Genomic DNA, 15,004 nt, shown 5'->3' with positions numbered 1-15,004 from the left:
GAGGGTTGCTGTGGCATGCAGGGATCAGTTGGTCCAAAGGGCTGCTTCTGTGCTATATTACTCTGTGTCCATAACAAGTTTGGGAGAAGAGACTGGAGATCTATAGGATCAGTGCAAGGGTGATAGGCAGAAGGTACTTGGAGGTGGGGGGAATAAAAGTGGGTGTTGGGGGTTTTTAGGAGGACAGGAAAGAGAACCCCGATGAATCAGAAGAAGAGAGAAAGGTACATAGATGCAGGTTGCTTGAAACTTTCCCACACAAAACCAGTGAAGAAATTAAATGTAGTAAATGCACAAATAAACATGTATAGTAAGTTTAGCAAACATAACTGTAATGGTGGCAGAAATTTTTAATATTTTTATCCAGTATTGACTAGTCATCCTTTGCAATAGCTCGTGCTTTATCTTAGCATTCCTTTGTATGGAGCTTGTGTATAGAGCCTTAAGATATTTTTTACATCAACAGTACTATGTGAACTCTTTATCGGAGACTGATGTGTTATAGTTTATTTGCAATAAGTTTATTTGTATCAAGGATTTTTGTAAATTAACATGGCTAGTAGGAGAACTGGTAAAAAAAATTGGGTAATTAGCAATTAACATAACAATTAATGATTGACCTGGATTTTCGGCATCAGCAGAACTTTGCTTCCAGGTTACCTTAGTATTTAGTACATTAGGAAGGATCTTTTAGCTGGCCATCAAATTTCAAGTTATGAAAGATTTTTTTTAAATTGTTCCCATCATTTTCAGAGTTTTTTTCTGTTGCAAAATGGCAACTGCTTCATCGTCATGACATATAGAATATGTGACATTTTCCAGCTATGTGGTGAAGTATTAGTTGTAACTTTGAACTATAGAAGTTACTGATTGTCTGACTGAGACATATTGAGAGAAAATTCTTCCATGTATCACAATGTTTTGCATACTCTGCAAATGAATATTATCCAAAAACAGTTGCTAAGTGCTGCTGGATTCACCTTGTGTGCTCAGTGCACTCGTGTTGTTGATGAACATACCCACTGAGAAAGCTGAGCATCTACACTGATATCAAGTGGTATACAAGGCATGTCTGTTGTCATTTGCCCAAAATTCTCAAAAGGCCTTGTCTGCTCAAACCAAAGCTGGTTTAAATTAAAGCATGATTTAGTATTAGCTACCTGCTCCACAGCCCAGGAGTCCCAAGCTTCCAGCTAAGACATTTAAAAATATTTGTCTGTGTTTTCTCAACTAGCATCTTCTCACTCACCATATTCCTTTGCTGCCAATATTACACAGGCACTGTCTTGTGTGTCTGACCCTCCAGAACCACTTCAGCATGTGTCCAATATCCCCAACTTCCACTATTCTCTACATCGAAACACTTGGTGATATTTCTGACTGTACCACCTTTTCAGGCACTAGGCTCCAGATCCCATCATCCTCCAAGTGAAAGCACTTCTACTCAACTTACTTCTAAACCATCCAACTGCATTTTAATATAGAATGTGTGAAGATAAAATATTCTGATCAGGGAAAGGATAATTATATCAATTTGGAAATCCTCTCTTCTTTCTCCCACAGATTATGAATTATTGGTTGAAAGTGACCTTTTGCCAAATATGAGAGGAGGTGGCCTTGGATTCCTTGCTTCCTGTGGAAGTCATGATCCTGCACAGTTTGAAGAAAGGCATCTTATATTCCTGCAGCAATTGGGCAAGGTAATGAGTCATCCTGCTTGCTGGCTGAGACAAGTGTCCAATCCACATTCCTTTTCTGTATCAATACTCAGTCTGCTGAAGAATGGAGTTTGATTACACAGATCTTCATAACCTCATGATTCTTCTTGCTGCAAAACCATGTGAAACCATAGTAATAACAGAGAGGGCTGGTCAGTCAGCATCTGTGGAGACAGAGTCAAGCTGGTGACTTTTTATCAGAATAGACAAGTTACAACAATTTAAAAGAAATAAGGGAATTGTGAATAAAAGGAAAAGACTATACAAGGAGAAATTCAGTGATGAAGTCATAGAAGGGTGGTAGTGGGACAAGTAACAAGAAGTAGATCAAGAGAATTTGGCGTTACTATCACAGTCTCTAACCGTCCCTGTTAACCAGAAACTCCACTGGACCAGCCATATAAAGATGGTGCCTCCAAAAGGCAGTTAGAGACTGGGTATCTTCCGGCAATTAAATTAATTTTTGAAACCCCAAAGTTTTACCACCATAAAGCACAAATTAGGAATGTGATAAATGCACTTCATTTTCCTTAATTAGTGGAGCTCTAAAATCTCTCAAGAAGCTCAGTATCATCCAGGGCAAAATAGCCCACTCAACTGGCACCCCATCCATCATTCTAATGTTTTTGTTTCCCTCCAGCACAGCACATTGTAAATTCAGTGCATGTCGTGTACAAAATGCACCACAGTCACTCAAGTAGGCTACTCCCACACCTGTGATCTCTAGCTCCAGGAAGAGCGAAGACAGCAGTACCACTCATATGCTCCACTCCAAGTCATAAATCACCTTCATTTGGAAGCACTTCACCAGTCCTTTAATGTTACTGGGTTTAAATCTTGGAATGTCCTCCCTAATCTTATAGTAGAAGCACCATGGAACAATTGATATTCTAGAAAGTAGATCACCATCATCTTCTCAAGAACGATCAGGAACTAACATTACCAGTGATGGCAAGATCCTAAAACTGAATTTAAAAAGAAATTTTAAATCTGCCTGTGTTTACCTACAGTCTGTCTGTAGTGAAAATTGAACAGCCACAGATTGTGGAAATGTGAAATGAAATAGGGAATGTTGGAAGCACTCAGCAAGTCAGGTAATATCTGTGAAGGAGGAACTGAGTTAATGTTTCAGGTCAAAGGTCTACAACCTGAAACATTGTGGCACTTCCTCTCTATATAGTTCCTCCTGTCTTCATTTCAAAATTCCAGCATCGGTGTGTTTTTGCTTCTTGACAACTCAGTTGTTTCCTCTTTTAGTCAAGGGATGGGAATCCATCCTTCACCCCAGATTAGAACGCAACTGAGAAACATCTGCAAGGGCTATCATTTTGGTAGTGTAGCAGCTAGCACAGTGCTATAACGGCTCGGGATATTACGTGGTCATTCCTGCGCTGTTCTGTAAGGAGTCTCTGTACGCCCTCCCTGTGGAATGCTCCAGTTTCTTCCCACAGTCCAAAGACGTACCCGGTAGGTTAATTGGTCATTGTAAATTGCCTCATGATTACACTAAGGTTAATTGGGGTTGTGGTTCGCTTGGTGGCATGGCTCGAAGGGCTAGGAGATCCTACTCCATGCAATATCACTTAAAAATAAACCTTCGAGGCTGCTTCATACTCTTTCAAAATGGATTAATATATATGCATTCCTGTCACTGAAGCGGAGTATAATACTCCATCTTAAGCCCCTTCTTAACTCAACATCAGAACCCAGGCACAAACTCCCATCCCCCTCTCCCCTGTCCTGGTGGTCTCAGACCAAGCCAGAGCCCCCTTGCCAGAGTTTCCCTCAGACAGAGAGCTTGTTGATGATTGACTGGGTGTGCTGGAAACTCTCAGTGGAATTGTTCACTAAAAGGGGAGTTACCCACTATACGTAGCCTGGGAGGTACTATTCCTTCTCTACAGTGATGGGCTATCCGCTGCAGTGAATGGTCAGTCGGAAGGTAAAGAGCTAACTAATCTCTACTGGCTTTCAATGATCTAACCAATTCCTGAAAGTGAACTGGGTCATGACCAGCTGTTACATGTGTAATTATTGGCAGCTAGGCAGATCCAACCCATGGCCTGCTGAACTTGCTAACCTCAGCTTTGCATCTGTTGGTTGAATTAAGTTGAATCAGAGCAGAGTTGCGTGTATGGGGACCGAACAAGAGCAACATGTGATATTGAAGAAAATGGCTGCACTGTATATAAAAAAAAACTCAGAATTGCAAACATTTATCTACAGTTGGTGAGCTGAACTTCACAAATGAAGCAAAGGATATCAAAATCAAAGTGGGTGTGTGAAGTAGAATTGGGGAGATGGTGGCAGAGAGAGCAGTCACTGTTGAACGAAAGGGGCAACAGCAGTCACCTGTAGGTGGTTCCAAGTTTACAGTTCCAGACTCAGGAACTAAGCTCAGTCCAAAGCAGCTGTTTCATAGCTTCAGTAACCAAAGTTCAACTCTAACCTTTAGTGCTGTCCGTGTGGAGTGTGCGTGTTCTCTATGTGACAGTGTAAGTTTCTTCCAGGTGATCCTCTTTCCTGCCATATTCTAAAGAAGTGCAGGTTAATAGATTAATTGGCCATTTGTAGGTTTTGTGTTGGGTATAGGTGAGTGGTAGAATCTAGGAATATTGAGAGTAGAAAAAAGGGGATTACTGCAAGATTGGTGGAAATGAGTTTCTGATCATCATCATCGAGTCCCTGGGTTGAAGGGCATATGTCCATGCTTTCAGACTCTAGCTATGACTCTGTAATTCCTTAATCATGGAAGGAAAAAACCTTCCATAAGAAAGGAAACATTTCAAAATCTGTGGGATATTACCGCCAATTGCAGGTAAGTGCTTGCAATTGTTGAGTTTTTTAAAATACTGTACAGCCGTTTGGTTTCACTACCACGTGTTCTTGTTGCAAGCAGTAGGCAGTGCGTACTGTCACTATGTTCACCACACTTATACAGTGGATCTCCTCTCAAAACAGGGCAACTTTGGTAGTGTTGAGCTCTGCCGATATGACCCACTGCAGGACAACACAGGCGATGTGGTGGCAGTGAAGAAACTGCAGCAGAGCACCGCAGAACACATTCGTGACTTTGAAAGAGAAATCGAAATTCTGAAATCTCTTCAACATGAGAACATTGTCAAGTACAAAGGGGTGTGCTACAGCGCAGGTGGGTAATTAATAATAAAGTTGACTTCACTCATTGTTAAGCATTGAATTTTCAAAGATATTGACTTGTTGTAGTTTACAGACTTACCCTGTTCAACACAGAGAAGAGGTTAAGTTTCCCCACAGCCAGCAGAAATGCTTTCTGAAAGAATTGGAAAGATCAGCAAAATTTGGTCTCTGAGTGACTGGATGTTCGAAGAAGTGGGTAATGCTGAGTTTTTAATGGCATGACTCAAATATGTCCAGCTTCTATTCCTTAACACACTGTCGCATACAGGGAATTTTTTCGCCTGTGGAAATATTTTGTATTTCACTAGAGGGAATTCATCAGCTGTATGCTTAACTGTATAATTTGCGTTAACATAGAACATAAAAATCTACAGCACATTACAGGCTCCTCAGCCCACAATGCTGTGCCGACCATGTAACGTACTCTAGAAACTACCTAGAATTTCCCTAGTGCATAGCCCTCTATTTTTCTAACCTCCATGTATCTAAGAGGCTCTTAAAAGACCCTATCGTATCCACTTCCACTACCATTGTCAGCAGTGTATTCCACGCACCCACCACTCTCTGTGTGAAAGACTTACCCCTGACATCCCCTCGGTACCTATTTCCAAGCACCTTGTGTTATGCCATTTCAGCCCTGGGGGAAAACCTCTGATTATCCACACGATCAATGCACCTCATCATCTTATACACCTGTTCTTTGGTGCAAAGATTACTTGCACAAGTCAGCACAAAATCCGGGGCCTTGGTTATTAATTGTAATAAGCAGCTTGGCCAAAGATGATAACAGAGTCATCGATTGCAGGGTGGCCTTGAAAAATCCTGGTCCAACTCCATGCCCAAGGATTGGACCTGGCATGATGAGTGCAGGGCATTTGTGGAAGGTGGGTTAGAACTGGCAGCACCAACAGTATTTTGTGGGATGAAGGTAGTGCCGACCACTCCAGTCCGGAGTTCTATGCCAGTCTGATCATGGTCGAAGAAGATAATGTAAGAAGTAGAAGTAGGGGTGTGCCATTCTGCCCTGTGAGCCTGCTCCACTATTCAATATGTTTGTAGCTGATCTTTTACCTCACAGCCTTTTTCCTTCATGGTAAAAATATCTATTGACCTCTGTTGTGAAAATTCCAAAAAATTACTGGGTTTTGGGTGAAGAAATTCTTTCTCAGCTCAGTCTTGGATGTCTGACCCCACTTAAGATAGAAGCCCAGATCCTGGTTCTCAGCAATGCAGAGGAATATCAGCCCTATGTTTTCCTTGTCAGCCCATGAAAACTACATTTTAATGAGATCATTTTTCATTCTTCTAAAGAGATGTATAGTGTACTTATTCAACATTCCCACCATCAATGAAATCAATCTAGTGAACTTACACTATGCTTCCTCTATTGCAAATGTAATCTTTCTTTTGGTCAGAGACCAAACCATTTTCCAGTGCCTGATATATAGTTCAAATAAAGTGTTTTTACACTTGTACTTGCTTACTGTACTTGCATGTTAACTTTTAGTGATTGTTCTGAATACCAACAGCTTTCAATTTCTTATCAATTAAAAGTATACTTCATATTTATCCCTATTATATTCTATCTCCCATGTCCTTGCTCTTTGCTTAAATGGTCTAGTAAATTTGAATATATTGGACTTGATCCTGTCATCCAAAACCTAATGTGGATTGTGAACTTCCAGGGCCTCAGCTTCAGTCCCCATGCCACTCCACATAAACTACCAAACAAAAAGAATACTGCTCTTTCTTATCGGTCCATTAACCCATCCTTAATTTGTCATAGTTTATTATCCCATGAATGTTAGGACTTGAGTTCATATTGAGGTGGCACGGTAGCATAGTGGTTAGCATAACACTTTACTGTACCAGTGACCAGGGGTCAATTCCCGCTGTGCCTGTAGGGAGCTTGTACGTTTTCCCCATAACAGCATGTGTTTCCTCTCATATTCCAAATCCATGCCAGTTTGTAGGTTAATTGGTCATTGTAAATTGTCCCATGATTAGGTTAGGATTAAATTGAGGGATTACTGGGCACTGTGGCTCGAAAGGCTGTAAGGGCCTACCCCACACTGTATATCAATAAGCAATTTTTTAAAAAGCAATATTTACAGGACAAATGATACAGATATTTATGGTTTTGTCGTTAAGCACAGCTCCACAGAACACTAACATATGAGGAAATGACCGCAAATGGATCACTCACTCCAGCTATAATTTTCAGCCAAAAAAAAACAAGCAACTCTGTAATACCCTGGTTCATATTTTTTACTGTTATGCTGTATGTATTTCATTTTGTGCTGTTCTGTGAGAGCTGCTTGTTGCGTTATTATAGAAGATAAGAGATAGTGAGAAATGTGTGCCATCGAATTAGGATGGTCGGATGAAGGGGAGATTTCTCTGGTGAGTGACACTAAGGTTGGGCTTGGAGCTTTTGTTTGAGAGGAGATGAAGAGAGAAGGCACTGGGGAGAGCTGGTTGTAGCATACGATCCGGTGGGAGACCTCTTTGTTCGAGATGGATTGCGAGCGACGTTTAGAAGGAGGTGTGTGCTTTCACATTGACCGAGGCCCCAGCACATAAATGACAGAGAAGTTCAAGATGAACTTCAACTTGTGCACATTTGACTGTTTAATTAGGATGGGCCCTTTTCTTTTTGTTATTATTTACTAACCCTTTAGTTAAGATTCGTAAGTATGATTCCTTTAATCGTATGCAGTATACTGTCTATTATTGTGTGGCATTAACTTGTAACTGGGTAGCAAATGACACAGCATCCACACAAACCGGGGTTTGGGGTGGGATTGAGCGTGCTGGAAGTTGTCATCCCTAGACTTACGCAGCCAAGGAAGCCAGGGTATTTCAACTACAAAATCAAAGCCACCCCTGCCGTTCTCTGACCAACCAGTCTTATCATGTGCTGTAATGATTCTGCTCTTTACAGGACGGAGAAATTTGAAATTGATTATGGAGTACTTGCCTCACGGAAGCCTGCGTGACTACTTACAAAAAAATAAAGATCGGATTGATCGCAAGAAGCTACTAGCTTACACCTCTCAAATTTGCAAGGTAACTCATTATTACCATCAGGGACCTGTTACCTTATCTTATTTTAATTAAGTCCTCTACACTTAAATAGAAAATGCATAGATGAAATGTCCCTCACTTTGCTTAATTGTTGTACTTCTAATTAACAAATCTCCACAAGAGAATAAAACAGCAATGAGATTGAGTGATGTAAATGTGAACTTGCTGACATAGAGAACAGTTAAGAAGGGAGTAGTATGGATGCAAGGTGATACTTCTATATTTGACATATCGTAAGAAATCTGGACTGTGGAAATCATGTTATTTCTGGGCCCGACCCACACGTTATTACCATTCACTATTGCATACAGTGTTAGCTAGTACGAATCCCAAACCCTAATCACATAATGACACTAATCCTATGAATTAGCATATGGTGTTCAATGGGGTGAAGTTCAGAATCTGCCCTTTGAAATGGTCTTGAGCACATTTATCTAGCCCACTGCCCAATCAAAATACCGCTGCCCCACTTTATGTACCTACAGGCAGAGAGTCAGGTTTTGCCTGAGATATGATGATGTTCCCCTTTATTGAAGTTGGACTTAAATAATAGACGATTGACTGCAGTTGTTAATCAATTATGAAAATGACAGAAGCAGACTAAGTGAAAAAGAAGTGCAGACAGTATACTGTGGAGTATCTGAAATATGGATTAATACTCGCACCAAGCAACCAACAGCAGCCAATATATCTATTGTGTGAAACAGTTTTTTCAAATGAGGCAATGAAACCATCCAGGCTTCTTGAACATTTGAAGAGAATGCACTCTGTTAAAACAAACAAGAACTTGGCTTAATTTAATTACTTTGTGAAAACTTTCAGAAATGGAAAACACTTCAAAACATGTTTGTCTGCATTTCACGACAAAGCAGTGATTCTTTGCATGCTTCATACATTTCATTGCTCATTGCTAAATCTGGAAAGCCTCATTCAATTGTAGAAGAACTGATTCTGCCAGCAGTAAGGGGGGTTCTGAGCTTTGTATTCAGAATGATGAACAGTTTGAACAATCATTGTTACACACAGAAGTCAGATGGCTCTCAAAAGGAAACTACCCGAGACAGTTTTATGCACTTTTTGAAAATATTCTTTGAACTTGAATACTTCATTTGGTAATCAACTCAAGAACATCAAACATAACATTGTTTTTTTGTTAGAATTGTTTGCAAAGTTTAATGAAATCAATATTCAATTGCAAGGAAATGTCAAATACCGAATTCAAATCAGTCTTCTTCACATTTCTGTCCAAGTTAACCCTCTCTGAGTTATAAGAGAAAGAAAGAATACCAGATGATGATCTGCAAGAACACTGTGCCCACCTGGGTAAGCTGCATAAAGACATGTCAGAGAGATGTCAGGATCGTCTCTCAATCCAAATTCCAGATTGGGTTATAAATACATTCCTGAACACTTGTAATTATGAATAACAGAAAGGATGAAGGAAGAACTGATTTCACTACAAAATGACTTTGAGCTGAAACTGAGATTCAACAAAATCATATCAACACTTATGGTTGCAGAAAGAAATCTCTGAACACTATCCTGCATTGTGGAAAAAGGTCAAGAAGTTCTTTATTGCCTTTGCAACATCATGCTTGGTGGAGCATGGTTTCAGTGCAGTCACCCAACTTCTTTCAGAGCAACAGAACAGACTTCCAATTACCAAATGTGGGGATCTGAGACTCCTGAGTGACATTTAGCCTGCTGTTATGAAAATGATATCACTGCACCAAGCCCGTCTGTCTCATTGAAAGGTGAAAAAGCAATGAAGTAGTGAATAGTTAGACTACAAACGTACACTCTAAAATTGTTGATGTCTTTTTATTGTAATTAAATGAAGAAATCATTTTCAAAGGTTTCAAAGGCACAATTTAATGTCAGACATGTATACAGTATTCATCCTGAAATGCTTTTTCTTTGCAACCATCCACGAAAACAGAGGAGTGCCCCAAAGAATGAACAACAGTCAAATGTTAGAACCCCAAAGTCCCCCCAGATCCCCTCCCTCCCACACGTAAGCGGCAGCAAGCAACAATCCCCCCTCCCCACACCGGTGGAAAAAAAAACATCGGCACCCGCCACTGAGCACCCAAGCATGAGCAAAACAACAGCAAAGACACAGACTTGCAGTTACCCCAAAGACTTCGCCTTTCACCCGGTATTCAACATACCACAGGTTCCCTCTCTCCCTAATAAGGTCTCCGTTTTCCCAGTGAGCGGGGAGACATAACAACCAACTCACTCGTTTATGATGTTAAAAGTCTGCCACGTCGCTTTTTTTGAGCTCTGTACCCAGAAATCTGGGCACACAACTGTAGATATTCTGACTCCCCTGACGACACATGGTCTCCTGTCATGACACCGACCCTCAATCCGCCTGTCTCCACGCCCCGAGATCCTAGGCCTCCAAATCCGAGCCGGACTCTTAGGTCAAGCCCTTGGTGTGCCAAACAACAGCGGCCGGTTATGAAACCCTGACAGCGGGTCCTATTCCCACAAAGAACCGTAGTCAGCATGTAACTCCAGGTCAGGGTCTTCAGAAGAACCCTGAAAGGGAAAAATAAACATATTAAAGATGGAAATAGAGCTGTTTCCGAAGATGCAAACAAAGGAGTCGCCGTTTAGTGCCATCATCACTCCACTCCACTTTATTTGCAGTTTTATAAAGATTTGAATAATGTTTGCAATTATTTGTTTGCAAATTATGAATTTGCAGTTCCTATTTTCTTTCACCATGCATCATAAATCAAAATTCCTTATAGCGTTGAAGTAATGGCTGGAAACGAAGAAGGGGATATGGTCTGACAGTGACCAAAACAGTTTTGAAACCACTGGTATAGAAAAAATGTACTATTACCAGGAACTTTGATGGAAAAGGTTGTTAAAGATGTTGGAGTGCAACTTGCTAAGAGGGGGAGAAATGGTAGTGGTTGAACATAAACTTATCCAGTTAGCAAGAATGGATTATGAGTTGAGAGCCACCACAGTACAGCTATAGTGATCTGAATTCAATCCTATCTGTGTGTAGTTTACATGTTCTCCATGCCTGATGGATTTCTCCTGGGTGTTCTGATTCTTTTCCATGAGTTAGCAATTGTATTCGCCAATTAGAGTCAAAGTCATAGAAAAGTATAGCACAGAAACAAGATTTTCCAGTGTTTAAGTAGATTACCTAGCTGTCAAAGTCGCTTGCTGATAGCATACTAATTGCTCAGTATTAATTACGTTAGAATTATAAATTATAATCACAAATGTTTATGAAATCATGTTATCTACCAAAGTGATTTTGGAACCTGTGAGTAATGCAAAGTGGGTAAAACTGGTGTTGATTTTAAACTTTGTATGGAGGTATACAGCATGGAAACAGGCCTCTCCATCCACTGTGTCCAAACAAACTATTTACAGTAATCGTACAGTCCCATGTTAACTTTCCTATGTTCCCAGATGATCGACAAGACCATACCATTCTTCTACCACTACAATTCACAGTAGCTGCTTAGCTTACCAACCTGTATATCACTGGAATGTAGGAGGTAATCTGAGCACCCAGGGAAACTCAAAAACAGACATAAGGAACATGCAAGCTCCCCACAGACAACACAAAAGGTCAGGACTGAACCTGGGTCACTTGGGCACCCTCGCAATCTACCCTGCTGTTGCACCATAGCATAGAAACAAAGTCACTTTAGCCCTTGAAACAAAATTGCCTGATTGTAGCGGCAATGATTCTGTTGGAATGTTACAGGGAATGGAGTACCTTGGAACTAAGCGATACATTCATCGAGATTTGGCAACACGAAACATTCTTGTAGAAAATGAGAACAGAGTGAAAATTGGTGACTTTGGTTTGACCAAGGTTTTACCACAAGACAAAGAGTATTACAAGGTGAAGGAACCAGGAGAAAGCCCAATCTTTTGGTAAGTCCAGTTCAAAATAAGGTCTATGATATATGAATTACAACACACAAAAATTGCAGGAGAAACTCAGCAGGTCAGACAGCAGCTAAGGGGAGGAATGTGATTTTAAAGTCTTGATGAAGGGTCTCAGCCCAAAATGTTGACTGTCTATTACTCTCTGTAGATGCTGCCTGACCTGCTGAGTTTCTCATGCATTTTCTGGTGTGCTGTTCTGGATTTCCAGCATCTACAAAATCTTTTGTGTTTAAATATATGAATTAATTGTGCACAAGTACAATTTTTTAAAGAAGGTTTTTGGCAGAACATAGAAATGCAAGAAGGTTTATTTAGTTCATGCAATTCAAATTATAGGATTATTAACAGTAAGGATATTAGAATTAGCAAAGTAGAATTCAAGTCAAAAAAATGAATAATTAAATATTGTGATTTTTAAATAAGAGATATCAATTTTAAACATTTTAAGATATTAGTATCAGCACAGTAAACTATCAATCCTCCCAAAACTTTGCCTTGATCTGAGGCAGAAGTGGAGGTCGACAGATCTCTGGAAGCAAAGCTGAATAGCTCTTCACGTAAGTAAGGGAAAGGGATTTTAATGGGATTATTCTGAAAGCAAGTAGACTCAATAGCTGAATAGGCTCCTCTTGATGTCAAATAAAATACGAGAAATAATATGAGCAAATGATGTTTAAGTGACATTTATTGGTATAAGCAAAGAATTTTCCTTGCAGAATGGTGGCAGTTAACAAGTGTAGAACACCAAAACGAACTATGGTCACTTGCTTTTGAACTGATTTAAAGAAAATTAGATCCACAATCCTGGTTTCTCAATATGTTTCTAAAGCGAAGCAGTGAGTTAATGACACATTTAGAACTGTTCATCTAACCAGGAATTCCCAACCTGAGGCCATGAACCGCTTGGTTAATGGTACAGATCCAAGCCATAAAAAAATTCGGGAACCCCTGATTTAAAGTAATTAGCAACATTAGAGACGGGGTTTTGAAAATCATTTGATATTATAAAGTACAATATGTGAAATCTCACTGACACCAAAAATTAATTTTTGATGATTGTGCAGACAAGATTAATAGCTGGCACTTAGATGGTGCCTGGAGTTACAGGAAGAGGAATTATTCATCTATAAATAGTCTTGTACTCCCATAGCTAGTTGATTAGCAAGTCATCACTTTGCAAATGACTTCTGGTTTTGTGGAAAGAATTGAAAAATATATAAAAAATAAAATCACATAATGGTCATGCTACCTAAAATCACATCCAAGCATTATATTCTTATTGAATTCATTTCTTCAAAACAATAATTAAAGCTTTACGGGGTGTGCTCTTTCTATGCATTATTTCTTGTCATGAGAATTTAAATGGCACCACTCAGAAATGGTCCTTGCATGGGATCCAAGATGCTACCACACAAATTAATAAGAAAGAAGTTCACTTCAAGGCTTTCAAGATGTTGCTGGCATAACAGATGGCATTGCAAGTGTGATCCTTGCTCACAGTGAGTAGGTCAACATTAATGAACATCCGTGGAGTCAATAGCAGAGTTCCAGAAGAAATTGCCTCATCCATTAAAATTATGCAGAACACTCAAAGCACTGAAGAAAAATAATTATTTTGATAACAGTATCTCCCTTTGGGATTTTCATGGATAAACCATGCATGGTGCATGGACATGCACCCTGTAATGTACTGTATAAGGGAAAGAAATAGTCTGTAACCTCTCAGAGCTTTGTATTGTCATTGGATTATATATTTCATTGTAATTAGCATTCTTGAATTACCATTTTTCCCTGTGAGGTCCATACCTAATGGCAGTATTGCACTCAGGACATTACCAGGACCAATTTATATTCTATTATTGCTTTAGACGGCCTGCTGTAGGACCATGAAGGTGCAGGGAAACATATTAATCTATTTTTAGTTTGCTTAGGATAACATTGGCAGCACAGTGACACAGTAATTGTTGCTGCTCCCTTACAGCTTAGAACCTGAATTCCCTTCTTGTCTAATAGACAAGTGAGCAAGACTAAATTCCCATTCTGTATAGAAATAGGGAGAGAGGTAATACCTGAAGGAAATGTTATTGGGGGTCATCATGGTTCAATGTATCAAATGCCTTACATATTGTTGTAAGTAAGCCGAACATCTCACAGAGTGGATGAAATATCTTTTTTTTTTGTCTTCCTAACCAGGTATGCTTTGGAGTCTCTAATGGAGAATAAGTTCTCCGTGTTTTCAGATGTGTGGAGCTTTGGGGTGGTGTTGTATGAGCTCTACACATACAGTGAGAAGACAAAAAGTCCACCATCAGTGAGTTTCCAGATCTACTGACTCAAACCTTTCTTTTCTACTTCATTAGTTTTACAATGGAAAACCTTCTTTGTGAAATATGGCTTACTGTTAATGAATATTACTATCTCAAGGATGTTTACTGCAAGGTTCTTTTTTTATTGTTTTATTCGTAAGAATTTGGATTTAATCTTTATTTTATGTGTTAAACTCATGTTTTTTCACTACTAAAGCACAAGTGTGGGACCCCTGAAATACTTGAAGAATGTACCTGTTCCAATACAAAGCATGCAGATAGTTGTTTTAAAATGCAAACCTGTACAGCTCTGAACAATATCTACCTACAGAGATACCAACTGCTGCATTTTTGCCTGAAGAAATCATGGGGAATGGGTCACAGTCAAAAAGGAGTTTTCCCATGGCTGTCATAATGTAGTAACATGAAGATGAAGGAAAATGCTGTGTGTAGGCCGGAGAAAATGCCTTGGTGTGCATGACCACTTTCCAATCATCACCCACATACCATTACATCACAGTGCTGCAACTGGCCCCAAGCCACAAAGTTAATGCTTGGTATTCAGGCAGAGGTCAAAGCAATGTCTGCTGTGCATTGTTTAAAAATCGCAGTCAGCATTGTGAGACTCATCAGTGACGTAATAAATACTATAGCAAAAAATACTCAGGTAGGCAGATGCACACAACACTATATTGATGTTGCCTCTAAGCTGTGTGAATGCGTGGCTACACAGCAACTGAAATGCTCCCTTGCAGATAGCCTTTGTTGCCACACAGCTGGAATTGGATGCAGCTAGAAAAA

The 15,004-nt window shown here is 39.8% G+C and overlaps 1 protein-coding gene across 4 annotated transcripts in view; it reads left to right on the top strand.

Annotated features, from left to right (window-relative positions):
* LOC134346986 (tyrosine-protein kinase JAK2-like) overlaps nt 1-15,004 on the top strand; it is a 280,271-nt gene that overhangs the window by 261,217 nt on the left and 4,050 nt on the right. For all 4 annotated transcript variants that reach the window (XM_063048925.1, XM_063048926.1, XM_063048927.1 and 1 more), the window contains exons 18-22: nt 1,564-1,700; nt 4,680-4,869; nt 7,822-7,946; nt 11,710-11,882; nt 14,091-14,208. In XM_063048925.1, the coding sequence (XP_062904995.1) occupies nt 1,564-1,700; nt 4,680-4,869; nt 7,822-7,946; nt 11,710-11,882; nt 14,091-14,208 (743 nt within the window). The remainder of the gene's footprint in view (nt 1-1,563; nt 1,701-4,679; nt 4,870-7,821; nt 7,947-11,709; nt 11,883-14,090; nt 14,209-15,004) is intronic.

The sequence above is a fragment of the Mobula hypostoma genome, chromosome 5 (genome assembly GCF_963921235.1).
Source record: "Mobula hypostoma chromosome 5, sMobHyp1.1, whole genome shotgun sequence".
Classification (NCBI taxonomy): Eukaryota; Metazoa; Chordata; class Chondrichthyes; order Myliobatiformes; family Myliobatidae; genus Mobula; species Mobula hypostoma.
This window is presented reverse-complemented; position numbering and strand designations above follow the sequence as displayed.